This window comes from Mesocricetus auratus, unplaced genomic scaffold (genome assembly GCF_017639785.1).
Source record: "Mesocricetus auratus isolate SY011 unplaced genomic scaffold, BCM_Maur_2.0 Super-Scaffold_15014, whole genome shotgun sequence".
NCBI lineage: Eukaryota > Metazoa > Chordata > Mammalia > Rodentia > Cricetidae > Mesocricetus > Mesocricetus auratus.
The window spans coordinates 14,042,167-14,068,503 of NW_024429186.1; the positions used below are offsets into that span (position 1 = coordinate 14,042,167).

The 26,337-nt window shown below is 47.0% G+C and overlaps 1 protein-coding gene across 1 annotated transcript; it reads left to right on the forward strand.

The window, feature by feature from the left end:
- Positions 1-1,561: 1,561 nt before the first annotated feature.
- LOC110339651 (protein TCL1B2-like) lies at positions 1,562-7,010 on the forward strand. Its single transcript, XM_040742544.1, has 4 exons — positions 1,562-1,786; positions 3,849-4,019; positions 5,909-5,954; positions 6,442-7,010. Exons 1-4 carry the CDS (start codon positions 1,655-1,657, stop codon positions 6,456-6,458), a joined length of 366 nt encoding a protein of 121 aa, XP_040598478.1. The 5' UTR covers positions 1,562-1,654; the 3' UTR covers positions 6,459-7,010.
- Positions 7,011-26,337: the final 19,327 nt, after the last annotated feature.

The following is a 26,337-nucleotide window of genomic DNA, read 5'->3' on the forward strand; positions in this document are numbered from 1 at the left end:
CAGGCCACACCATCCATGCCTCAGTTTCTTCATCTGTGAAATGGGGTCTGCAGTATCTAGTCTAAAGATGCAGTACCTAGTGTCTTAGGGTCACTATTGCTGTGATGAAATGCCTTGACCAGAAGCAAGATGGGGAGATTTACTTGTCTTACATTCCCACATTGTAGTCCATCACTGAAGAAAATCAGGAATGGCCCTCAAGCATGGTCAAAGCAGGAGCTGGAGCAAAGGCCATAGAGGGTGCTGCTTACTGGCTACATCTTCATGACTTGGTCACTATACTTTCTTATAGAACCCAGGATCACCATCCCATAACTGGGCCGATCTACATGGGCTGAGCTCTCCCCTCACCCATCAGTCACCAATTAAGAAAATGCACTACAAGCTTGCCTACAGCCCAATCTCATATTTTTGGTTGTGAGCCTAGCCCGTAATGACTGAGCCATCTCTCCAGCCCTACAACCCAATCTTATGGAGTCACTTTCTTAATTGACTTTAAGATGACTGTAGGTTCTGTCAAGTTGTCATAAGACAAGCAGGAAGTGCCTCCATGGTGCTAGGTGTCTCCAAGCAGCTAGGGGTCTCAGGTGGTGAAATGCTGGGCTAGTCTGTGCTAAGCTCTGGGTTGGAACTCCAGCCCTACAGAGAACTGGGCATGGTGAAGAAATCCCAGCCCTAGAGGAACTGAGGCAGGAGGACCAGGAATTCAGGGTCATCCTCAACTACAACTGGGTCTGAGGACAACCTGGGCTACATGAGACTCTTCTGAGAGAAAAAGAAAGGAAGGAAGGATGAGAGGGAGGGGAGAAGGGAGGGAGTTGCTGACAGACACAGGTGTTCCCCAAGATCTGGGTGGGATGAGAAGAATCTGGTCTGAGGTCCTCAAAAAGGAAAAGGACACACAGCTGGTTTTCAGGGCACAGGTGCTGCCCTCACAGGGCTGCTTTGTGACTGCCCTGCTGTGCCCTCAGAAAAACAGACCAGATGGCTGCTTGGGTGGTCACACTCCAGACCAAGGGCAAGGCTATCCAGAAGCCGAAGCCCCAGCTGCCTTTGCCAGAGTCAGTCACATTTTGCATGATTGTGTTCACAAACATCTGAGGGGCATGGGCTTCGATTCCAGAAGAAACTTAGCCCTGGTGTGTCTTCCTCAGATAATCCCCAAGGATTCAGTTTTGAATTTGTCGGTGCAGACAGTCTTGGATACCTCTGTCGCCCAAAGTGTTTATATGAGAATTCCAACAATAGCAAAATTACAGTTGTGATATAGCTACAGAAATAACTTTATGACTTTTGCTACCACAATATGAGGTATTGAAAAGTCACAGCATCAGGTAGGCTGAGGGCCACTGCCCTAGATCCAGGGGCTTCAGCTAGTTTCCTGAGGGAAACGAGTTGGAAAGGTGGACAGGACAACACTCCCTGGGGGTCTGGGCAGGGTCCACAGAGAACGCTGTAGAGGGCTAGCCTGAGGACGCAGGGCACCTGGTGAAGCCGTCAGCTGTTTCTAGGGATTTGTGCTCCTGGTCCAGCTGTAGAAGAACTGGGTTTCTCACACCTTATTTTCCTGGCCCCTGCTGCAACTGCGGGTTAGTTCTCCCTCTGTCCCTGCACTGTATTTTAAGGAAACCAACAGCCCCTTGGTCTCCTCAGTATGGCTGCTGGTCCCTTTTTAATTCCAGTCACTCTTACCAGGGAAATACCTGGTTACTACAAGGATGAGAACCAGAGACTCTGGATAGTTGCAACCCTGTTATTTAAAACGGACCATCTAGCTGATGACATGGTGAGTTTGGGGGCTCCAGGCAAGCTGCATCTTGAACTTGTGGGTAGTCTTCTGTGCTAGGGTGTATGTGTTCAGGTAGATATCACCCTGACAATTGCTATAGGCTGTGGCTTTAGACTACAATGGATCCCTCTAGTCTATACTACTCTGTGATGCTGTAAGGAAAGCATTTCTAGGTATCAAAACTGCTCCCCAAGTACCATGGATGTCACTTGAAGGCAAAGCCCTAGTGTAGGTGTGGCAGATACCAAGTGTCCTCTGCCAGGTACCTGCCTGAGGGGTATTTGGTCCTACATGTGGGACAAATTGCTGAGGTGCCCATTAATATAGGAAAGTGGCCTCTGGCCACCAGATTCTGCCAGCATCCTTCATTCTCTACAGGCTTCAGGGTATGGCAGCTTAACTTGCTCTACCCTGTACTGTCCACTTCAAGGTTGAGTCTCCCAACATTCCCACCACACCCCACCTCCTCTGGCCCTTCCCTTTAAAGTCCAGCTGTTTTGTCTGTGCCAGTCTCTTGGCCCAGGCCACCCCACTTGGTTATCATCTCCTCTCCCCCCCCACTTGGCCAGGCTCTCAGTCATGTTCACTCCAAACTCACCCAGATGTCTCCATCTCTGCCTGTGCTCTTCCTTTTATCTACAATAAACCTTCTCCTCCTCCATACCTAGGAGCAGTCATGTCCTTCCTTTTTCATCCTTTTCCCCCCTTTATCTGGGGCCAACTGTGATATGTTATTGAACCTCAGTTTGTCACAGTTTGGAAACTTAACAAGGGGATAATTCATCTATAGCAGCATAAAAATAAAAATTTCCAGTAGATATGTGTTTTCCTTAAATCTACACCAAATAAAATAGGGACAGTTTTAGCATCAAATATTTTTCAGTTAAGAAAAATAAAGCTCAGAAAGGAATTCTGTTAGTGCGGATGTAAATGAGACAACTTCCAAAAGATAGTTTGTGCAGTCACTGAATTCATTAGAGTCACATGTCTCCAAGCATCCTGCTTCTGGGGCAGACTTGTGTTAAAGTAGCTGTTGGATCCACGTGTGCCTAGAGGGGCAGATGCAGCTTCCAGAACAGCTTCTTAGGCAACTGAGTTAAAAAAGGCATGGGGAGAATCTGATGGCTTCTGTAAAAGAATTAGCCTAAGGCCCCCAGGCAAAGCTGTTGCTAAGGGACACATCCTCTGGAGTGCCCCATGGAGTAGCACTTGAACTCGCTTGTAGTCCATGAGGGAGTGAGGCTTGTGCTCCTCCTGCCACAGACTCTTGAGTCCTTGGGATTCCAGGTTGCAACAAAAGGCCCAGCAGTGTTCTTCTCTCTTTTCTCCTCATTTCCTTCTGCCTTTATTTCCTCCTTCTCTTTGTCTCTCTTTCTCTGTGTCTCTCTTGGTTAGTATACCAAGAAATAGTCTGCATTGTTACATTTACACACACACACACACACACTCACACACACACACACACACACTCACTCACACTGCAGAAGCAGGCAGATCTCTAAGTTCAAGGCCACATTGGCCCAGTTAGTCAGTTCTAGGAAAGCCAGGTTTACACACACAGAGATCCTCCCCCCCCTCTCTCTCTCACACACACACACACACACACAATCGAGCTCTCACACACTCACATGCTCTCAGAAGCTCAAACTCACAACTAACCCTCTCACACATTCTCACAAGTCGGTCTGTTACATTGTAGGAGAGAATGTGTGTGTGTGTGTGTGTGTGTGAGAGAGAGAGAGAGAGAGAGAGGTGTGTATGAGAGAGAGTGTTAGTGTGTGACCAGCATCCGTGAAAGGTGCTGTGTGTCTGGAGACTGTGTCTACTGTGTGGGAGAAGCTGCGGATGAGCAGGGATGGGCAGAGGGAGGTTAGGGTCAGACCAGGCAGAAGAGCAGCAGACATCCCAGGTCCTGGGAAGACAGAGGTGGTGGACGCAAGGCTGTGTTTATGGCTGTTGGAACCTCTCATCTAGACCTTTGCATAAAACAGTTAGCGCAGCATCCAGCATGACTAAAGGTATCTGTCCCTAATGTGCCTCTCCCCTCTACTCCCCTCAGCACCGAGTCTCTGTCACTGTCAGGTTGTGTCAGGTGGGCGAATGCTGCGCAGAATTCCTGTCCCAATTCTCCTCAAGTTTGGCGTGTCTCCCCAGTGTGTGGCAGAAAGATTCTGATTTTTCATACACTGACAAAGACTCAAGGTTCTGGATAAAAACCGCCCATTACAGGGTAAGTGTGTGGTGCCTCCCAGTGGAAGCTGCAGCAGGTGGGTGTCAGATACAAATGCTTTTCATCCTCTCCCACCCCCAGGAAGTATTTTCCTGTCCTTCATTTATTCTTTGTCCCTCACAGCATACATCTCCATCCCCTTCACTTCCCTGTCACTACTTATCCATCCAATGCAAGCTACCCCTCCCCTGAAATAAAATACAATTGAAGAGAAAACAGAAGAAAAGGGGGGGGGATGAGGAAACATAAGCCTCATCACGGAAGCTGTAGAGTGACACAGGGAGTCATGCAGTAAACACTCTTATTCATATATGCTTGCTTGCATTGCAGAGACTCATTGGTCTGGTTCAAGACCTTTGGTTTCTGCTGTTCTTGCTGGGATCCCACTGGGACTCCTCTTAGTTATCCTGCTGGTGTCCTGTGTAGTGGAAATCCTGCATCTTTGAGTCTTCAATGCTGCAGCAGATCCCAGATGGTGGGGACGGTGGGGTGACCCAGCTCATAACCCAGGTTCTGGGTCTGGGTAGCAGTAGGGTATGGCGCCTGAGCCTCGAGCAAGTCCAGTGTATCAAGCAAAATCCTGGAGATTTAAATAAAAGACGAGAAATCCAGCTGTTTGTGCTAAGACAATGCCTGTGTTCAACTTTATTGCAAGGAGGGAACAGCCTTATATACAGACTAACAGCACAGTGCTGCCCACCGAGGTGTCAGTCTGTGTTTTCCTCGTGCTGGATGTTGTCAGGGGGCGAGGCTGGGCTGTCCGGGAGGACTAGAGAACAGGATACACCTGTGGCTGTCAGAGCTCTGTGTGGGCTGGGATCCAATGCTAGGGTTGCTCAGCCTGCCGGCTCTCCCTTGTCCTTACCCATGGGCTGAGCTCTCCAGCATTGCCCTGAGCTCTCCATCTGTGCAAGGGGCAGGGACAGTTGTGCTGGTTTAATTTCTCAGGGTCAGATCTCTCAAGGCTGCACCTAGGGCCAGCTCTACAGTGTTGTCCAGGGGTGGCAGAGGGGGCACTCTCTTGAGAGCATCAGCTGATGAGGGGAAGGAACAGCTCTCCCAGGGAGATTCTCACCTCTCCATCATTCACTCTTTCTTCAAGGGCTCTAATGGGGTCTGTCTTTTTTGTGGACATTTGGGGGAGGGTTGTTGTATGACAAAATTTTTCTTGAGAAGAGGAAACATACTCATCTCCTCACCTCAGGTAGGGAACTCAAAACAGACCAAAGTACAGATAACCAACAAGTTTAAATTGGTGAAGCAATGAGCTTTACTGGGGTTACTTATAGGAATATGGGTGAGGGTGTGCGATCACTTACAGGAGCAGAAATGACTCAAAGACAGCTGCATCACCAAAGGACACCCAGCACTGATGACAGAAGACTCACAAAAGCTGGGACCCTGGAGCACACTGCACAGCCTGCTGGCAGCTCAGCAGGTTGGAGAGTGTCCTTTCCAGGTGCCTCAGATGGGCTAAACCTCTCCCAGGCAGAGTAGCTGGTTTCTGCTTGGCTGGGTGGTTTCTGTCATGTCAAAATCTTTGCTGCTTGGTTCTGCTTCATCTGACAGGGAGGGGCCTAGTGAATCTGTTTAGTTTCAGGAAGTTCTTGAAGATATTCTTGCTGTTGACCTCTTTACTTGATGAGGCTACCAATACAACAGAGGGGGGACAGGATGGAGAGAGAGAATGCATCCTTGCACACCTGTGGGTATCTGTGCACAGTGGGGGAGCAGTCGAAGTAATGCTTCCCGCTGACTCTAGAATCTTCACCCCAGATCCCCTTCTGACCCTTTCCCCTCTGTGCTGCCTCAAGTCTGAATGATCATTGTCTTAGAGTTGGCTAGATGTGTGTCACCCAGGATCCTGATGGCTGTTCTCTCTCCTGCAGACTGAAGGCACACTACACCTGACCTTAAGGATGCAAACCCCACTTGGTAAGACAGGCACCAGAAGGCTTTCCCTCTTTATTGGGAGGCAGTGCTGGTGGCTCTCCCTGAGCTTTCCTTGTGTGGTCACCCGTCACCCTTCTGTGGGTATAAGTGCTGTGAGCTGACCCCACAGTAAACACAAAGTCACCCTTAGTCCTGGAAACAATTCCACGTGTCCAGTGCTCCATGTCACAGCTACATAAACAGACTCTGGGTATCAGAATATCCTGAGACAACAGAGCCCTGTAATAGCAGTGATGGGACTAGAACCTAGTGACCTTGTCTCTCCAGTTTAATCACACTGGAGTGCTGGGTGGTATTGCCCCAAGAGGACCGACACTGGGCATCTCTCCTAGGTTTGCAGTAGCTCTCCCTGTCTGAGGAGAGAGTGGCCCAGGGGCAGGGCTGGAGCTGGACTGGCTGGAGTACAGCCTTTTGGTCTAGCTCCCAGTTCTGCAGGGACTCATCAAGCCTTCTCTTCTTGATCTGCTAGGTGATGAGAGCTCGTAAGGCCTCTCTGCCCCACGCACCCTCAGTGAAGATTTTATGCATCTGATTCTCTGTTCCACATGTTTCCAGTTAACAGTCCCGCCTGCTCGACTCAGCCCTGAACTTCACATGGTCTGCTTCTGTGAGCCTGGCTGTCTGTGTCCTGAGCCTTCTCCCTTCCTGGGTACAGCTATGACTTTCTTGCCCCTTTTTGCCTCTGATGCTGACCTCACAGATCATCCTTCTCAAGTCCTCTCATCACTTTGAACCACTCCTCTGGCCTCCCAGTACAGCATGACCCTCGGGTGACTCTGATCTGGAGGCGCCTGTGGAGCAGGTATGGATGGGGACTCCATGCCATGTGGATCTCTGAGCTACCAATGCTGGCTGGAAGTTGACCTGGTGCTGGGCAGAGGACTCTGTGCTCCGTGCTTGAAGGCACAATGGGATGTGCACAGAGAGCATCTGGTCACTTCTCCCACGTGCTCAGGACTTGGCTCCCAGAAGTGATGCTGACCCTAATCCCACCCCAAACTTGTTTTTAACTAATTAAACTTACTGCTTGTACTTAAACTCTGTGCTTGCCTGGTCTGTCTTTATCTGGGTTCTAAACCATCAACTGGAAGTTGACCCCCAAATATTACAGGAGCACTGTATGACATCTTCAGGACATTTCCTCACTGGGGGATGGTTCCTGGTGCATTTCAGCAGCAGGGTACCTGGGGAAGGTCTAACAGGGAGGCTGTGTGGGAGCTGGGTGAAGCTGTGCTGGGCATAGGATAAGAAGCTGTGGCTTAACCTGGAGGGATGGAGAGTGGTCAGTGACTGACAGAGTCAACACAGGAGCCACACTAATTCACTAGAGGCCAGAGGGAGAAAGTGTCCTTGCACATGAAGACACCAGATGTCAAGGGAGCAGCACAGAGGGGACAGAGGCCAGGTACTGTGAATATGTCCTTCCTTCAGCTGATCCACAGGAAAGAAAGGCACTCCCTCTGACACAATTCAGTCGAAGAAAGTGTCAGCAGATGGAAGCTGTAACTTTACAGAGTGAATCTAGAAAGACCCTTATTGGGTTGGGCTCTTAGCTCAGTTGGTCACAAGCTGGCTTAGCATACACAGTGCTCAAAGTCGATCCCTCAGTTTTGTATGATCAGGGATGAACCAGCTGTGTGAGCACATGCTAGAATCTTAGCACATGAGATGTGGAGGTCAGAGAATCACAAGTTTAAGGTTATCCTTGGGTCTGCAGTAAGTTCAAAACCATCCTGGGATACATGAGGCCTTGAGTGTGTGTGTGTGTGTGTGTGTGTGTGTGTGTGTGTGTGTGTGTGTGTGTGTGTGTGTGTGCGTGTGTGTGTTTCAAGACTGGCTTTTTCTGTGTAGTCATGACTGTTCTGTTCTGTAGAGCAGTTTGACCTTGAACTAACAGAGATCTGCCTGCTCTTGCTTCCTGAGTGCTGAGATTCAAGAAAGGAGCCCCACTGACCAGCTGAGAGCTTGTTTTTTTAATTATAGTATTTGTAGAAAATATAGAAAAATATGTTTAAGATCTTGGGAAGGAAAAACCCTACAAATCAAAACAGCAGGCTGTGAGACCAGCATTGGGACTCAAGTTCACAATGACTCTGGGGATTCTCTGAGGACAGAAAACAGAGCAGCAGCCCACGCCAGTAGAGAAAGGAACACAGGGAGAAGGCAGGTGTGAGACCTAGGCATGCTTACCCTTGTTCTGGGTAGGAACACTTGGGGTGATGAGACAACATAGGGACATCTATGGTGGCTTCAACTGCTAGCCAGGCCCTTCCTGGCCTCTGCCTGGAGCAGGCTTCCTGAAGTGGGCACCAAGGGCATTTGGGTCACAGATCCTTCATCGTCCTGGGGTGACCTGGGTGAGCACACAGGTGAACAGCAGCATTCATCCCTGACATCTGTCCCCTGGACCTAAGGTGTCTCCAGACACTGCCCCATATCTGGGCTTTGGGAGTTGAGATTGCTTCCAGCCCAGAGGTCAGTAAAGGGAAGGTGCTCAGAGTCCTAATTGTACCATGCAGGGGTGACCAAGCCCTGAATCCTGATACTGCCCTGTCCTGTGAGATGCTGAATTCATCTGGGACCGTGGTGCCTAGGAAACTCTCCTCTGATGGGTAACCCTGTTGTCAACTTAGATTGCTATTGAGGCATGCCAAGGTGTGAGTTGAATGTGTTCTCAAAGAGACCTGAAGGGGAGGAGACCCACACTGTCTTTGAGTGGCACCCTCTCCATAAGCTGCAGGTTTGAATGGAATAAAAGTAGGGCAAGAGGAAAGTCAGCTGAGATCCAGCATCCCCCATTTTTGTTTGCTGGTCCTATTGAATGAATAGATTTCCCTTGCAGTAGGCTCGTACTGTCTGGATGTCCTGTTCAAGTGATGGTGTTACGCAGCCATGGGTGGTTGTACTACTACATCACCCCTCAGAAACAAACTGGAACACAGAGACCAGCGGGGGGGGGGGTAGTGCATTCACACCTGAATTTGAAGAAAGTAGGGTTGACACTGTCTATTGCAAAGGGACAAATCTAGGAATATACTAAAGGAGAATGGTGTCTGCTACAATAAATTAGACCTAGCAAAGGCAACAGTGGGACAGAAGAATTGGATGTCTGTGTTACTTCATTGCTCTGACCAAAATGTCTGGTGGAAATGACTTACAACTGAGTAAGCACTTGTTTTGATTCGTGTGGGGTGTATGAGAAGCACTTCAGTTCATATCATGGTTGGCCAGGGAGTGGAGAAAGAATGCATGCCTGTTTTCTCTTTCCCCAGCTTTTATTCAGACTGGATCTCACAGCCCAAGTAATTGCATACCTACGTTCATGTTATATGGCCCCCATGCTTCATACCTTCATAAACCCCCAGAAATGCGCCTCATTCTCCCAAGTGAGGTGAATCCAGTCCTGTGGGGAGCTGTCAGAGGATAAGGGTGAGAAGGAAGCAAGTACCACATGGTCCCTGATGGTGAGGCTTGAGAGATGATTTGATCAAAAAGGTGTTCTCCAATTGTACAATAAGCTCTACTACAGAGTGAAGACCAGGTGCTTTATTATGAGGAAAATAGCCTCAAATACCATTGAACTTACAATGGAACACAGCAAGGTAAATATTCTTAATAACCCAAGGCATATACCCAAGCTTTCCTTGTACACAGATTCCAAAAGAAAGGATATGCTGCAAAGCCAATTTTAAAACACTGGTAAGGGCTCACTAACAAGCCTAAAGCGGGTGACAGGTTGTGTTGCAGACAAGTCCCATGAACTGGGTAGTTCACTTTTTACACCTCAGTGATTATAATAAAGAAGCTAGCAGACAGGGATTAGTGTAACAGATTGAGACAATTATTTCAAAAATAAAGTTAATATAAGAATCTATTTTCCACACTAATATATAACTACAATAAAACAAAACAAAAAAACAGTGTTTGCCTGCATGATATAACCCAGAAATCAACATGACAATTGTGTGTGTGAGAAAGGGTGGGAGAATTCTGGGTGGGAGGAGTCGGAGAGCTGCGGTGAATTGTGGGACATGATGGAGTGACACACAGCAAGCAGTGCCTCACCCAAGGCTGCTATAGGTCTGGGGAGGAGGGACAGGAGAGGCTGGAACACATAGAAGATGGGACTCCAAAAAGAAGGGTAGGAGAACACCGAGTCCAACATGCACCACTTTGGCATAAGGATTACTGCGGTGGAATAGTATTCCTTTACACTCTGAATATATGTCTCTGTGATTGGGTTAATAAAGAAGCTGACTGGCCAGTATCTGAACAGAATAAGATTAGGCAGAAAGGCTAGTCTAGGAGAATGCTGGAAGGAAGAAGGGTGAAGCCTGGAGTTGCAGCCAGACAACATGAGGAGCACGAGATGATGTGTCTTGTTAATAAAGTAACCACCCATGTGGCACAGTGAAAATGAGGAATATGGGTTACCTTAAAAATGTAAGAGCTAGTTAGTAATCAGCCTGAGCTATTGGCCGAGCATTTATAATATAAACGTCAGTGTGTTTATTTGAGAGCAACTAGAGGATAGGAAAACTTCTGCCAATAGATTAGTCTGTGCTAAAGACCTTCCATATGAAGTTGAGCCACATGGGGAAGATGCTGGCCATATACCAGAAGTAAAATAGCTCTACTAACACCACAGAATGAGGATTGAAGCTCACTCTTAACTTACCACTGAACCAAATATCCGACAAGAAACAGGGAAGATAAGGTTATTCTGGCTCATGATTTGAGGCAATACAACCCATCATGATGAGAAGGCATGGTGGTGCATGGCTGTGTTGTTGCAAGAATGTGAGGTTGCTGTTCACTTCTTGGTGGATCACGAAGCAAACAGGGAGTGGTCAGAGCAGAAGCAGCTGGGCTCTGACATCTCAAGGCATTCTGACATCTAGCAAATCCCTTGAGTACTGGGATTTACCTCCTCATAGTTGCACAGCCTTGTAAAACTGCACTACAGGCTGAGTGTGCTCACGTGAGCTGATGAAGGACATTCCATCAGCTGACCATAGGCTAAGAGAAATCTTTGCAAGTCTCCATCTTATGAGTGTCCTCTGAAATCATTGTCCTTTCACAGACACCTGACTGGTCACATTTCCACCATGTCCAATTCTCAGTCCAACTTTAAGTAGTGACCTCTATTTCTTTGGTGCTCCATTTCCTTATGGTGGCTCCTGCCTCACTGGAGATTTATATTAAATACATGTGAGTGCTTTTGTCTTATTAATGTATTCTGTGAAAACTGAAGTCTCCTAGAGGGCCCAATTCCTTAAAGGGATAGTGATATTTTGTTCCTCTCAAACAATTGAGGTGACCCTTCAAAGTGTCAGTTAAAGATACATTAAGCAATATATACTTTGTAACAACTGGCTAGGTTTTAGTTCTACCATTCTAGAGACAGAAACAGGTGTTTGTGTGAAATTTGAGGTGAGCATCTGTTCTACTAGCCAAGGTTACCTACATATTGAAATTATATTTTAAGAAAAAAAACTTCACAAGTGGCAAGACAGTTATCTATATGATTATAATACTGCATTTTCATATGAAAATAAATCTGAGATGAACTAATGAGTTAAACAAAGGAAATTACAAAGCATTGTGAAAACAGGAAACCCAAATTACAGAGAAACCCTTCCCAAGAGCATTAAACATAGACCACACAGCACACATGTTGAAGCTGTGACTAAGTATACTGAAAAATGAAAATGTCCTGCATAGAAAGAAGAAAAAGAACCCTACAAAAGTAAAATTTAGGGACCAGCTGTTCCGGCGGGACCAGGTAAAACAGGCCCCGCATCCAGGCCTGGGTTCCAGTGCCTGGGGATCGCCTGGCAACTGCACAGAGCTTCCAATCCCGGCAGGAGCCAGGCACCCCAGATTCCAGGTCTTCTCTCCCACCAGCGAAACTGGGAAACCAGCAGATCCAGCAAAGGGACCAGGGGACCAGCTGGGAGGCTAAGCACCCCAGATTCCCGGTCTTCTTCTCTGCCCACAGGACCAGAACGAGGACAAGGAATAGAAGAACTACCAGATTATTGGACTTGCTGGCACCCACCAAAAGGGAACTCTGGTCCCCTAACCCCCAGACCAGTAAGGGACTCTTTATGCACTCACTAGAAGAAGAGATAGGAAAGAGACAATACAAAAACACACTCAGCAACAGAAAAACAAATATGGCACCAGCAGATACTAGAGACTCTACACCAGCAAGACTCCAACATTCCAATGCAAATGAAGCAGAAGAGAATGACCTTAAAACCACCTTCATGAAAATGATACAGGCCCTAAAAGAGGATATAGGAAAATCCCTCAAAGAAATGGATGAAAAAACAAACCAAAAAATGCAAGAAATGGAAGACAAAACAAACCAAAAAAGGCAGGAAATGGAAGAAGAAACGAAGCAAAAAATGCAAGAAATGGAAGAAAAAACAAAGCAAGAAATGGAAGAAGAAACAAAGCAAAAAATACAAGAACTGGAAGAAAAGGCAAACCAAAAAATGCAAGAAATGGAAGAAAGAACAAACCAAAAAATTCATAAAATGCAACAAATGGACAAAAAGATAAATCGAAAATTGTAAGAAACAATGCAAACAGTGCATGGGTTGAAAACTGAAATAGAGACAATAAAAAACACAATATGAAGAAAGGCTGGAAATAGAAAAGCTGGACAAATAGTCAGGTACTACCGATACAAGCATTACCAACAGAATACAAGAGATGGAAGACAGAATCTCAGGTGTTGAAGATACACTAGGAGAAATAGATTCATCAACCAAAGAAAATCTTAAGTCCAACAAATCCTTAACACAAAACATCCAGGAAATATGGGACACCATGAAAAGACCAAACCTAAGAATAATAGGTATAGAAGAAGGAGAAGAAAACCACCTCAAATGGGCAGAAAACATATTCAACAAACTCATAGAAGAAAACATTCCCAACCTTAAGAAAGACATGCCAATGAAGGTACAAGAAGCTTACAGAACACCAAATAGAGTGGATCACAAAAAAGTCCCCTCACCACATATAATCAAGACCCCAAATATACAGAATAAAGAACGAATATCAAGAGTGGCTAAGGAAAAAGGCCAAGAAACATATAAAGGCAAACCTATCAGAATCACACCTGACTTCTCCATGGAAACTCTGAAAGCCAGAAGGTCCTGGAATGATATTCTACCAACACTAAGAGACCATGGATGCCAGCCCAGACTACTATACCTGGCAAAGCTCTCAATCACTACAGATGGAGAAAACAAGATATTCCATGACAAAACTAGATTCAAGCAATACGTATCCACTAACCCAGCCTTACAGAAAGTTTTGGAAGGAAAACTCCAAAGGAAGTTAACTACAACCAGAAAAACATAGACATTAGAGAGTCCCTCTCTACCATCAGCCAAAAGAACAAAGGGGTGAAATTCCACACATAATTCCACCACCAACAACCATTCCAAATCAAAGAAGAATGAGCAATCAATGGTCATTAATATCCCTCAACATTAATGGCCTTAACTCACCCATAAAAAGACACAGGCTAGCAGAATGGATTCAAAGACAGAACCCATCCTTCTGCTGCATACAAGAAACGCACCTCACCCTCAAAGACAGACATTACCTGAGATTTAAGGATGGAAACATTTTTCCAATCAAATGGACCCAAGAAACAAGGTGGTGTAGCAATCCTAATATCTAACAAATTAGACTTTAAAATAAAATCAATCAAAAGATGAAGGAAGTCATTACATACTCATCACAGGGGAAATCCACCAAGATGAAGTGTCTATCCTGAGCATCTATGCCCCAAATACAAAGGTATCCACATTCGTAAAAGAAACATTACTAAAACTTAAATCACATATAAAGCCCCACACACTTATAGTGAGAGATTTCAACACACCACTCTCACCACTAGACAGGAATACCAGACAGAAACTCAACAAAGAAGCAAAGGGTCTAATAGAAGTAATGACCCAACTGGGATTAACAGACATCTATAGAACATTTCATCCACATAAAAAAGAATATATCTTCTTCTCACCACCACATGGAACCTTCTCAAAAATCGACCACATACTTGCAACATATCAAACCTCAGCAGCTTCAAAAAATTGGAATAACTCCATGCATCTTATCAGACCACCATGCTTTAAAATTAGAATTCAACAACAACACAAATTGCAGAAAACCTAAAAACTCATGGAAATTGAATAATGCACAACTGCACCATTCCTGAGTCAAAGAAGAAATAAAAAAAGAAATTAAAGACTTCCTAGAATTCAATGAGAATGAAGATACAACATACCCAAACTTATAGGACACTTTGAAAGCAGTGCTACGGGGAAGTTCATAGCACTAAGTGCCCACATGAAGAACCTGGAGAATAGTTATACTAGAGAATGAACAGCACAGCTGAAAGCTCTAGAACATAAAGAAGCAAACTCCCCCATAACTGGCATAACTGGAGACTGCCATGTAGAAGACTGTGGATCGATCCATGTTTATCGTCATGCACAAAACTTAAGTCCAAATGGATCAAAGACCTCAACATAAATCCAGCCACACTGAACCTCTTAGAAGAGAAAGTAGGTGGTACCCTTGAACAAATTGGTACAGGAGACAACTTCCTGAACATAACAGCAGTAGCACAGACAGTGACATCAACAATTAATAAATGGGACCTCCAGAAACTGAGAAGCTTCTGTAAGGCAAAGGACACAGTCAGCAAGACCAAAAGGTAACCCATGGAATGGGAAAAATATTCACTAACCCCACATCTGACAGAGGGTTGATCTCCAAATTTTACAAAGAACTCATGAAGCAAGTCTCCAAAACACCAAAAAGTGGGCTGCAGAACTAAATAGAGAATTTTCAATAGAGGAGTCTAAAATGGCTGAGAGGCACTTGAGAAAGTGCTCAACATCCTTAGCCATCCTGGAAATGCAAATCAAAACAACTCTGAGATACCATCTCTCTCCTGTCAGAATGGCTAAAATCAAAAACACCAATGACAATTTATGCTGGAGAGGATGTGGTAAAAGGGGAACTCCTCCATTGCTGGTGGGAGTGCCAACTTGTTCAGCCACTTTGGAAATCAGTATGGAGATTCCTCAGAAAAATGGGAATAAACCTACCACAAGACCCAGCAACTCCACTCTTAGGCATATATCCAAAAGATGCCCATTCATACAACAAGGATGTCTGTTCCACTATGTTCATAGCAGCATTATTTGTAATAGCCATAACTTGGAAGCAACCTAAATGCCTCTCAACTGAAGAGTGGATAGAGAAAATGTGGTACATTTACACAATGGAGTGCTATTCAGCAGAAAAAACAATGGATGACACTATAAGAAACCATCCTGAGTGAGGTAACACAGTCACAAAAAGAGAAATATGGCATGTACTCTCTCATATATGGAATTTAGACATAGATCTGGGAAGTGCCAGCCTACAATCCCATGGCCAGAGAGTCTGGGAAACAGAACCTTCATTCAGTGGCTGATGGAAGAAGAGGCACACTCCCATGGCTAAGCACTGAGCTGAACTCAAGAAAGCCAGTAAGAGAGGGAGGACTGATGACCAATGGGATTAAGACTGGGCTGGTTTAACCCCCAGAAACAGCTCACCTGACAAGGGTTAACTCTTGAATCCCAGGCATCAGCCTGGGAATACAGCATGGGACTGATCAAGACCCCCTGAATGGGGGTGTCAGTGAGGAGGCCTAGGTAATCTATTGAGCCTTGGGTAGTAGATCAGTATTTATCCCGAGTATACAAAAGGACTTTGGACTCCCATCCAACAATGTGAGATGCACTCTCACCCTGAACTCTTGGGGGAGGGTCTAAGCCCTGCCATGGATGAAATGACAGACTATGGACACCTCCAAGGAGGGCCTCACCCTCCCTGGGGAAATGAGGGGATATTGGGGGGAGCTAGGAGGAGGGCATGGGAGGAGGGAAAGGGAGAGGGACCTGGAACTGACTTGTGAAGCAACCTTGTTTCTAATTTAAATTTAAATTTAAAAATAAATAACAAAAAAAGAAAAAAAGTAAAATTTAGAAGGACCTGGGAACTAGGTACCCAGAATAAAAGGACAATGGGAGATGTGGAGAGACGATCCATGGATTGCCCCGATGAATGCAGTGTGCAGCTTTTGTCTTGTCTGGGGATCTTCCTTTCCCAAAACATAAACATTTGTTTATGCTTTCTACAAACACTTTCTTTAAAAACCATCGCTCAGCCAGGCAGTGGTGGCTCGTACCTTTAATCCATGTACTATGGAGGCAGGGGCAGGCAGATCTCTGAGTTCGAAGTCAGCCTGCTCTACATAACAGAACAGTTAGGGCTATACAGAAAACCATGTCTTCACACACACACACACACACACACACACACACACACACACACACACACACACAAACTCTGATATATCTTAGGTTGGCTTGAACTCACTACATAGCCCAGTATCTCCTTAAACTAATGATTCTCTGACCTCAATCCCCATCTCAAGTGCTAGGATTCCAGCAAGTGCTCACACAGCTAGTTTGAACCCTGATCATGCAAAACTGAGGGATTGACTTAGAGCATTGTGTATGCTAAGTCAGCTTGTGTCCAACTGAGCTAAGGACCCAACCCCATAGTGTCTTTCTAGATTTACTCTGTATAGTTACAACTTCCATCTGCTGACAGTTTCTATTGTGAATTGTGTCAGAGGGAGTGCCTTTGTTTCCTGTGGATCTGCTGAAGGAAGGACATATTCACAGTACCTGGCCTCTGTCCCCTCTGTGCTGCTCCCTTGACATCTGGTGTCTTCATGTGCAAGGACACTTTCTCCCTCTGGCCTCTAGTGAATTAGTGTGGCTCCTGTGTTGACTCTGTCAGTCACTGACCACTCTCCCTCCCTCCATGTAAGCCACAGCTTCTTATCCTATGCCCAGCACAGCTTCACCCAGCTCCCACACAGCCTCCCTGTTAGACCTTCCCCAGGTACCCTGCTGCTGAAATGCACCAGGAACCATCCTCCAGTGAGGAAATGTCCTGAAGATGTCATACAGTGCTCCTGTAATGTTTGGGGGTCACTTCCACTTTATGATTTAGAACCCAGATAAGGACAGACCAGGCCAGCACAGCACTTAAGTAAAAGCAGTGACGTTTAATTAGTTAAAAACAAGTTTGGGGTGGGATTAGGGTCAGCATCACTTCTGGGAGCCAAGTCCTGAGCACGTGGGAGAAGTGACCAGATGCTCCCTGTGCACATCCCATTGTGCCTTCAAGCACGGAGCACAGAGTCCTCTGCCCAGCACCAGGTCAACTTCCAGCCAGCATTGGTAGCTCAGAGATCCACATGGCATGGAGTCCCCATCCATACCTGCTCCACAGGCGCCTCCAGATCAGAGTCACCTGAGGGGCATGCTGCACTGGGAGTCCAGGGGAGGGGTTCAAAGTGATGAGAGGTCTTTAGAAGGACAATCTGTATGGTTAGCATCAGAGGCAAAAGGGGGCAAGAAAGTCACAGCTGTACCCAGGAAGTGAGGAGGCTCAGGACACAGAGAGCCAAGGTCACAGAAACTGGGTCACAGAATCCTCTGAAGCTGGGACCTGAGTCCAGCAGGAAGCACTGCTATAACTGGAAACCTGGGGAACAAGCAGAGAAGTAGATGCAGAAAATCTCCACTGAGGGCTGAAGGGACAGGGGCCTGAAAGGCTACCAATACCTAGAGAGGACCAAGGAGACACTGCTTAGTGAATCCCCACAGTACTGGACTGTGCTCCAGCCAGGCCAGCTCCAGCCCTGCCTCTGGGCCAATCTCTCCTCTGACAGGTAGAGCTACATCCAAGCTAGGAGAGATGCCCAGGGTAGGTCCTCTTGGGCCAATACCACATAGTACTGCAGTGTGATTAAACTGGAGAGACAAGGTCACTAGGTTCTAGTTCCATCACTACTATTCTAGGCTCTGTTGTCTCAGGACCCGCAATCCAATACCCAGAATCTCTTTGCTTAGCTGTGACATGGAGCACTGGACACATGGAATTGCTTCCAGGACTGAGGGTGACTCTGTGGGGTCAGCTCACAGCACTTATATCAAAGGAGAAGGGTGACAGGTGACCACACAAGGAAAGCCCAGGGAGCGCCACCAGCACTGCCTCCCAATAAAGAGGGAAAGCCTTCTGGTGTCTCACCATTGCTGAAGTCCAACTTCAGGACCAATTGTTCTCTGTCTCCAATCTGCAGGAGAGGGAACAGCCATCAGGATCCTGGGTAACACACATCTAGCCAACTCTAAGACAATGACCATTCAGACTTGTGGCAGCACAGAGGGGAAAGGGTCAGAAGGGGATCTGGGGTGAGGATTCTAGAGCCAGAGGGGAGCATTACTTCCACAGCTGCCCCACTGTGCACAGATACCCACATGTGTGCAAGGATGCATTCTCTCTCTCCATCCTGTCCCCCCTCTGTTGTATTGGTAGCCTCATCAAGTAGAGAGGTCAACAACAAAAAATATCTTCAAGAACTCCCTGAAACTGACCAGATTCTCTAGGCCCCTCTCTGCCAGAGGAAGTAGAGCCAAGCAGCAAAGACTCTCACACAAGAAAAGCCACCCAGCCAAGCAGAAACCAGCCACTCTGCCTGAGAGGGGTTTAGCCCAACTGAGGCACCTGGAAAGGACACTCTCCAACCTGCTGAGCTGCCAGCAGGCTGTGCAGTGTGCTCCAGGGTCCCAGCTTTTGTGAGCCTTCTGTCATCAGTGCTGGGTGTCCTTTGGTGATGCAGCTGTCTTTGAGTCATTTCTGCTCCTGTAAGTGATCCCTCACCCTCACCATATTCCTGTAAGTGACTCAAATGAAACTCATTGCTTCACCAAGATGAAGTTGGTGGTATCTGTGTTTTTGTCTGTCATGTGTTCCCTACCTAAGGTGAGGCGATGAGTATGTTTCCTCTCTCCAGGAATAATTTTATCACACAAAAACTTAAGTCTTCCACTAAAAATGACCCTGTCATAGCTCTTGAATGGAGATTTGTATGAAGGAGAGGTAAAAATCTCCCTGGGAAGAGCTTTTCCTTTCCCTCATCAGCTGCCGCTCTCAGGGGAGTGTCCCCTCTGCCACCCCTGAACAACACTGTAGAGCTGGCCCTAGGTGCAGCCTTGAGAGTTCTGACCCTGAGGACATGAAACTAGGACAACTGTCCCTGCCCCTTGCTCATCTGTGTAAGGGGTGAGCTTGCCAGGACAAGGCTAGAGAGCTCACCCTATGTGTGAGGACAAGGGAGAGCCAGCAGGCTGACCAACCCTGCCACTATCCAGGCCCAGAAACTGGGTACATGTTGTTCCTCCCTAACATCCATCCCATCTGTGATCTGTCAGAACATGTGAAGGGAGCAAACCTGCACACCCAAATCTGCACGATTTCCACTACACAGGGCACCAGTAACATAACCAAGAGGAGTCCAATGAGAGCCCAGCATGGACAGTGTAGCAGAAACCAAAGCCCTCGGACCAGACAATGAGTCTGTGCAATGAACACTTGAAAGTAGAGATAAATATAGAAAAAATTGCTTACTGTGTGACTTGCTGTATCATAGTACAGCTTCCATGATGAGACTGATTTTTTCCCTGTCCCCCCTTTTCTTCTTTTAATTTTTTTTAAATTGTGGGAGCTTGCAAGGGTATAGCATGAATATTCAGGGTTGGGGAAATGAAGGGGATGGAGATGCATGATGTAAAAGACACAAAGTATAAATGAAGGAAAGAAAAAAACTTCCTGGGTATGGGAGAGGATGAGAAGCATTTGCATCTGACACCCACCTGCTGCAGCTTCCACTGGGAGGCACCACACACTTACCTGGGTATGATCCACTAATTTCCAGGACATTGAGTCTGTCCCACTGTATAAAAAGGAAGCATATTTCTGCCACATACTGGGGAGACATGTCAAAGTAGAGGAGAAGGGGGACAGTGGCTCCTGGCAGCACTCGCTCACCTGCCAGAACGTGATAGTGAGAGAAGGTTCGGGCTGAAAGGAGTAGAGGGGAGAAGTACATTAGTCATGCGTGGGTGCTGGCCTAGTTTTGATGCAAGGTCAACATCAGAGGTTTATGTTTCCAAAGCCCTCACCACAGCCTTATTCCAACACCTCTGTCTTCCCAGGACCTGGGATGTCTGGTGCTCTTCTGCCTGGTCCGACCCTGACCTCCCTCTGCCCATCCCTGCTCATCCCCAGCTTCTCCCACACAGTAGCCACAGTCTCCAGACACACAGCACCTTTCACGGATGCTGGATTCGGCCTTGGGTCTCAGACATTTCCAGAGTTTTAAAAATCTTCTTTGAAAAGTAAGACAGATTCTGGGTTAAGTGTACTAGCTGCACAGACATGAGGACCTAATTGTGAATCTCCATCTCCCATGTAAAAGCCACAGCCACACATGTGCCAGGGCTGCAGAAAGCTGAGATGGGAGGACCACTGGGGTTTCCTGACTGCAGTCTAGCTCCAGATTTGGTGGACTCCAATGCACATTGCCACGCACACTCTCACACTTACACTGACAAGTTGACTCGCACATACTCACACACACACTCATAGTGACTACACAGTCACACAGAGTGACTTTCACACACATTATCACACATGTTTTCACACACACACTCTCACACAGTGTCATCGCTGTGAGAATGTGTGAGAGAGTTAGTTGTGAGTATGAGGGTCGTGAGAGACTGTGTGTGTGAGAGCATGAGTTTGTGTGTGCGAGTGTCAGAGTGGGAGTGTGTGTGTGATGTGAGATGGTGATTGTGGTGTGAGTGTGTGTGTGTGTTTAAATGTAACAATGGAAATGATTTCTTGGTATACTAACCGAGAGAGAGAGAGAGAGAGAGAGAGAGAGAGAGAGAGAGAGAGAGAGAGAGAGAGAGAGAGAGAGAGAGAGAAATAGAAGGAGAGAATAAAGTAAGAAGGAAGGGCGAGAAGAACACTGCTGGGCCTGTTGTTGCCACCTGGAATCCCAAAGGACCCAAGAGGCTGTGACAGAGGAACAGAAGTATCAGTCCAGCGTGAACTACAAAGCGAGTTCAAGTGCCACTCCACGAGGAACTCCAGTGCATGTGTCCCTTAGCAACAGCTTTGCCTGGGGCCTCAGGTTGATTCTTTTACAGGAGCCATCAGATTCTCCTCTCCCCCTTTAACTCAGTTGCCCCAGAAGCTGTTCTGGATGCTGCATCTGCCCCTCTAGGCACACGTGGATCCAACAGCTACTTTAACCCAAGGCTGTCCAGAAGCAGGATGCTGGGAGGCATGTGACTCTAATGAATTCAGTGACTGCACAAAGTTTCTCATGCAAGTTGTCTCATTTACATCCTCACCAACAGAATTCTTTTCTGGTTTTTTTTCCAACTAAAATATTTGGTCCAAAATCATTCTATACTTTATTTTATGTTTATAGAAAAACATATCTACTTCAAGATTTTTTTACGGTGCTATAGGTGAATTACTCCCTTGTCCCAACCCGGGACGAACGGGTTCAATAACACATCACAGTTTTCCCCAGATGACGGGGAAAAGGATGAAAAAGGAAGGACATGACTGCTCCTAGGTATGGAGGAGGAGAAGGTTTATTGTAGATAAAAGGGAGAGCACAGGCAGAGATGGAGACATCTGGGTGAGTTTGGAGTGAACATGACTGTGAGCCTGGCCACGTGAGGAGAGGAGAGGGGAGAGGAGATGACAACCAAGTGGGGTGGCCTGGGCCAAGAAACTGGCACAGACAAAATGGCTGAATTTTAAAGGGATTAGCAGAGTAATAGGGGTGGGGGTGGGCAAAGTTGGGGTGAGGCTCAGGCCTTGAGCTGGACAGTTCAAGGTAGAGGGCAGGGTAAGCCTGCCATACCCTGTAACAGGTAGGGACTGAGGGATGCTGGAAGAACCTGGTGGCCAGAGGCCACTTTGATTTGTTAACTGGTACTCAGTCATTTGTCCCAGGTATAAGACTGAACATTTCTCACCCATCACCAGGTAAAGAACACATAGTCTCTGCCACACCAAACAAGGACTTTGTCCTCAAGTGACATCCCTGGGTTCTGGGAGAGTTCTAATACCTAGAAACTCTTTTCCTGCAGCAACACAGAGTAGTTTAGCCTCTCTGGTTCCATTGGGATCTATAGCCACAGCCCAGAGCCGTTTTCAGAGTGATTATCTTCTCACAGCAGATGGAGTAACCCAGCAGGACCTCTAATCAGTTTCCAGTGTGAGGAGCCCTTAGCTGTTGAATGCTTCCCCAGGCATTATAATTTGGGAGCAACAGCAGCAGATGTGTCATTATTTGCAGAAAATCAGAAACTAGTGGTTTACATTCATATCTGCTCCTTCCAAGTTGTGTGGCTTATACTGGACCTGCCTTTTTTTCTGACCTGGAGAACTCCTATTCCTCCCACAGAGCCCAGCCTCAACTATCCAATCTGTAGGCTTTCTCAGCATGCTCCCTCTGACTAGTCCCTGTACCAGGCTTACCCTCATCACAAGGGCTGTGGGTAAGCCTGAGTCTGTGGGGCCTCCAAGCAGGGGCTACTGGGGCTGGTGCAGGGGTGAAGACATGGTTCTGTTGAGAGACCAGTATCAGCTATATTCTGACATGTGATAACATCACCCCAACACAAACACTCTAACCCACTCGTATACCCCTAGGCCAGAGAACAGCCTCCCTGGAGCCTCAAAACTCACTATGTTATGAGTTGGATGGTCGGGAGTAAATTCCAGGTTTATTATCACCCAGAGTTTCTGGTTCTCATTGTGGTAGTGACCAGGTCTTACACAGGTAAGAGTTAGTGGGGGTAACCCCAGGGGAGTAGCAGCCATAGTATGGAGCCCAGAGAGCTGACTGCTTCTTTAATATACAATAGTGCAGGTGCAGGCTGGAGCTGGGGCAGGGAGAGTAAGACTGGAGAGCCAGGACCTTTTACAGCTGGGCCAGGAGCTCGAGTCCCTGGAAACAGCTGCCAGCTGCACCAAGTGCCCTGCATCCGCAGATACCCAGAGGAATTACTTTCATCACCACCTCTCCAACAAGTTTCCATCAGGAACCTAGTTGAACCCTCTTGATATAATACAGTGGTCCTCAGCCTACCTAATCCTGGAAACCTTTAATACAAGTTCCTCATGTTGTGGTAACCCCAGCCATAACACTACTTTTCTAGATATTTCTTAGCTGTAATTTTGCTATTGTTGTGAATTGTCATATAAACACATTGGGAGATAGATGTCAGAAAGATGGTGGAGACCCATAGATTGAGAACCGAGGCTTTGGGGTTATCTGAGGAAGATACACACCTGACCTAAGTTGCTTCTGGAAATCAAGCCCACACTCCTCAGATGTTTGTGATAAAGATCATGTAAAATGTGACTGACTCTGGCATGGGCAGCTGGGCCTTCTGATTAACCTTGTCCTTGGCCTGGAGTGTGACTGCCCAAGGGGCCATCTCCTCAGCCCATCTCCTCAATTTTCTGAGGCCACAGCAGGGCAGTCACAAAGCAGCCCTGTGAGGACAGCACCTGTGCCCTGAAGACCGGCTCTGTGTGTCCTTTTCCTTTTTGAGAGCCTCAGACCAGATTCATTTCATCCCACCCAGATCTTGGGGAACACCTGTGTCTGTCAGCATTTCCCTCTTTACCCCTCCCTCTCATCCTTCCTTCCTTCCTTTTTCTCTCAGGAGGGTCTCATGTAGCCCAAGTTATCCTCAGACTCAATTGTAGTTGAGGATGACCCTGAATTCCTGGTCCCCCTGCCTCAGATCCTCCATTGCTGGGATTACATCACCATGCCCTGTTCTCTGTGGGGCTGGAGTTCCAACCCAGAGCTTAGCACAGGCTAGCCCAGCATTCTGCCACCTGAGACCCCCAGCTGCATGCAGACTTCTAGCCCCATGGCAGACACTTCCTTGGTGATTTTATGGCGGCTTCAGATAGCCTAGACCCATCTGAATGGAGGGAGCCTCAATTAATAAAATGACTCCATAAGACTGATCTGTAGGCAAGTATGCAATGCATGTCTTAATTAGTGGTTGATGGGGAGGGGGAGCTCACCCAGAGTAGGTGGGAGCAGCCTTGGGCTGGTGATCTGGGTTCTGACAGGAAGTGTACTGAGCAACACATCAGGATGTAGCCAGTAGGCAGCACCCTCCTTGGCATGTGCTCCAGCTCCTGCCTCCAGGTTCTGGTGCCGCTTGAGTTCCATTCCTGATTCTCTTCAGTGACAGACTACAGTGTGGAATTGTTAGACAAGGAAACCTCCCCATGTTGCTTCTGGCCAAGGTGTTTCATTTCAGCAATAGTGACCCTAAGACACTAGGTAACTGCATCTTTAGAGACTGCAGACCCCATTTCACAGATGAAGAAACTGAGGCATGGATGGTGTGGCCTGAGTGAGGTTGGTGGCAGTGGGATCCTGTAACTCACCTATTCTTGGCTCTGACGCTTTGCTGCCAATCTTAGCTGAGTCCCTAGAATTACTGGGTCACAGGGAGAGGCTGAGAATGTATCTCTGGAAGGAATGATGTCCATGGAAGGTAGTCCTTTTGTCCTCTATCTAGTCATTGTCCCCACCATGGCTGACAGGAGGTAATGTATCCTGGCCAACTGGCCCCTCTCTGCTACCTGGCATGGAGAGATGTTAAGATGCAGCATAGTCTCCATTTAATTTCTCTTCCCCATCCATGAGCTCTGCCCCGCAATGCTGACCTCTCCCTCCAGAGGGAGCCCTTCCCAAGGCCCAGGAACTGAGTACAGGTGAATCAGCTGGAGTGGGGGTGATTCCAGACCACATGCACAGGGCGCTGAGCTGGCCTTGAGGGACTAAAGGAAAAGCACTGTGCTATTGGCACACCTCTCTCTGACAGTCCAGGGTACTGAGCCAGACACGAGGTAGAGAACCTACAGCATCAGGGCATGGTTGGACTTGGGAGTGAGGAACCACTTTATGAGATGCAGGTAGGGAACTCAACATGTTATGATGGGTGTCCTCCTCAGGCTCCTGGGACAAAGGTTCAGACAGTGACCTGGTGCTCTTTCTCAGGGTAGGTAAACGCTGATTCAAACAGAAGGAGGAGCATACCCATTTCTGCCTCTGGGCTCTATTTCTGTTGCAGGCAATCATGCCTATTTTTTATCTGAAACTTTAGTTTGTAACGACTACAGATTTAAAATGGGTCTTCACAACTCAGTGTAACCTGCTGCCCCTGCCCGCCAAGGTTCGATGTTCTTCTATATCACCTGTGATGGTGGCCAGATTTACCTGTCAACTTGGAGCTCATGTTCAATTCAGTGAGCTTGGGGTAAAACAGTTGAAGGATCTCACCAGAACAAAAAGGCCATCCTTAGGCTGTGGAGATGGCTCATTCAGCAAAGATGTTTGTCACTCATCATGAAGACATGAGTTAGATTCCTGGGCCCCACATGATAGTGAAGACCAACTCTCATAAGTTGTCATCTGGCCCCTATATCTACACTATGACACACACACACACACACACACACACACAGAGAGAGAGAGAGAGAGACACCTACAATTATGTAGGCACATAACATTTGCGGTTTTTATTGTAAAAAATAAGAAATGTGAAGAACAATTTCACTGTGCGGCTTAGCTTTTTGTCAACTTGACACAAGCTAGGATTGGTGTGACAGGAACCAGGACACCCATGGACTAGTGGTCCTGGGAATATATAAGAGCTGGCTGAGCAAGTCATGAGGACCAGTCAGGAAGTAGTGAACCTCCTAGACTCTAGTTCAGTTCCAGATTCCAGGTTCCTGCCCGGAGATCCAGCCTGGTTCTCTCAGCAATGGAGTGTGCCCTGTAAGCCCTTTCCTGGCCCATGAGGCCTTTGGTCAGTCTTTTTATGACATCAATGTAAAGCATTTAGAGATACTCCTTGAGAAAGAGTACTAGGTCACTCTCTGAACCTTTGTCCCAGGATCCTGAGGACACCCATCATTGTGTGGTCTCTTAATGTGTTGAGTTCCCTAAAGCTAGAGAACCTTCAGTGGCACGGCCTTCACAGTGGACACTCACCATCAGCCATCTTGAGTCTGGCTGGCCCACTGCAGGTTTGGACTTGCTCTATCATCGTGTGTGCCAACTCCAGTCTCAAATCCTCCTGCAGGCACACATGTCCCAATAGTTCTGTTTCTCTGCAATATTCTGACTAATCAAGTTGGCCTCTACCCTGAGCATTTCCAAGTAAATACAGAGTTGTCACATTAGCCATCCTACCCCAGCCCCAAAGCCTGATGGGATTCAGATTTGCATAATCAAAACTCTGAGTCTATGTGAAAAGAATTAAGAACCAACAATCCACATGTCTCTCTGAGTTTTAAG

Bases quoted from the DNA above. Each gene is read 5' to 3' on its own strand.
- LOC110339651 (XM_040742544.1), top strand. From the start codon at position 1,655: ATGGCTGCTGGTCCCTTTTTAATTCCAGTCACTCTTACCAGGGAAATA. The intron at 1,787-3,848 runs GTGAGTTTGGGG...TACTCCCCTCAG, and splicing joins ACCATCTAGCTGATGACATG to CACCGAGTCTCTGTCACTGT. The intron at 4,020-5,908 runs GTAAGTGTGTGG...TCTCTCCTGCAG, and splicing joins TAAAAACCGCCCATTACAGG to ACTGAAGGCACACTACACCT.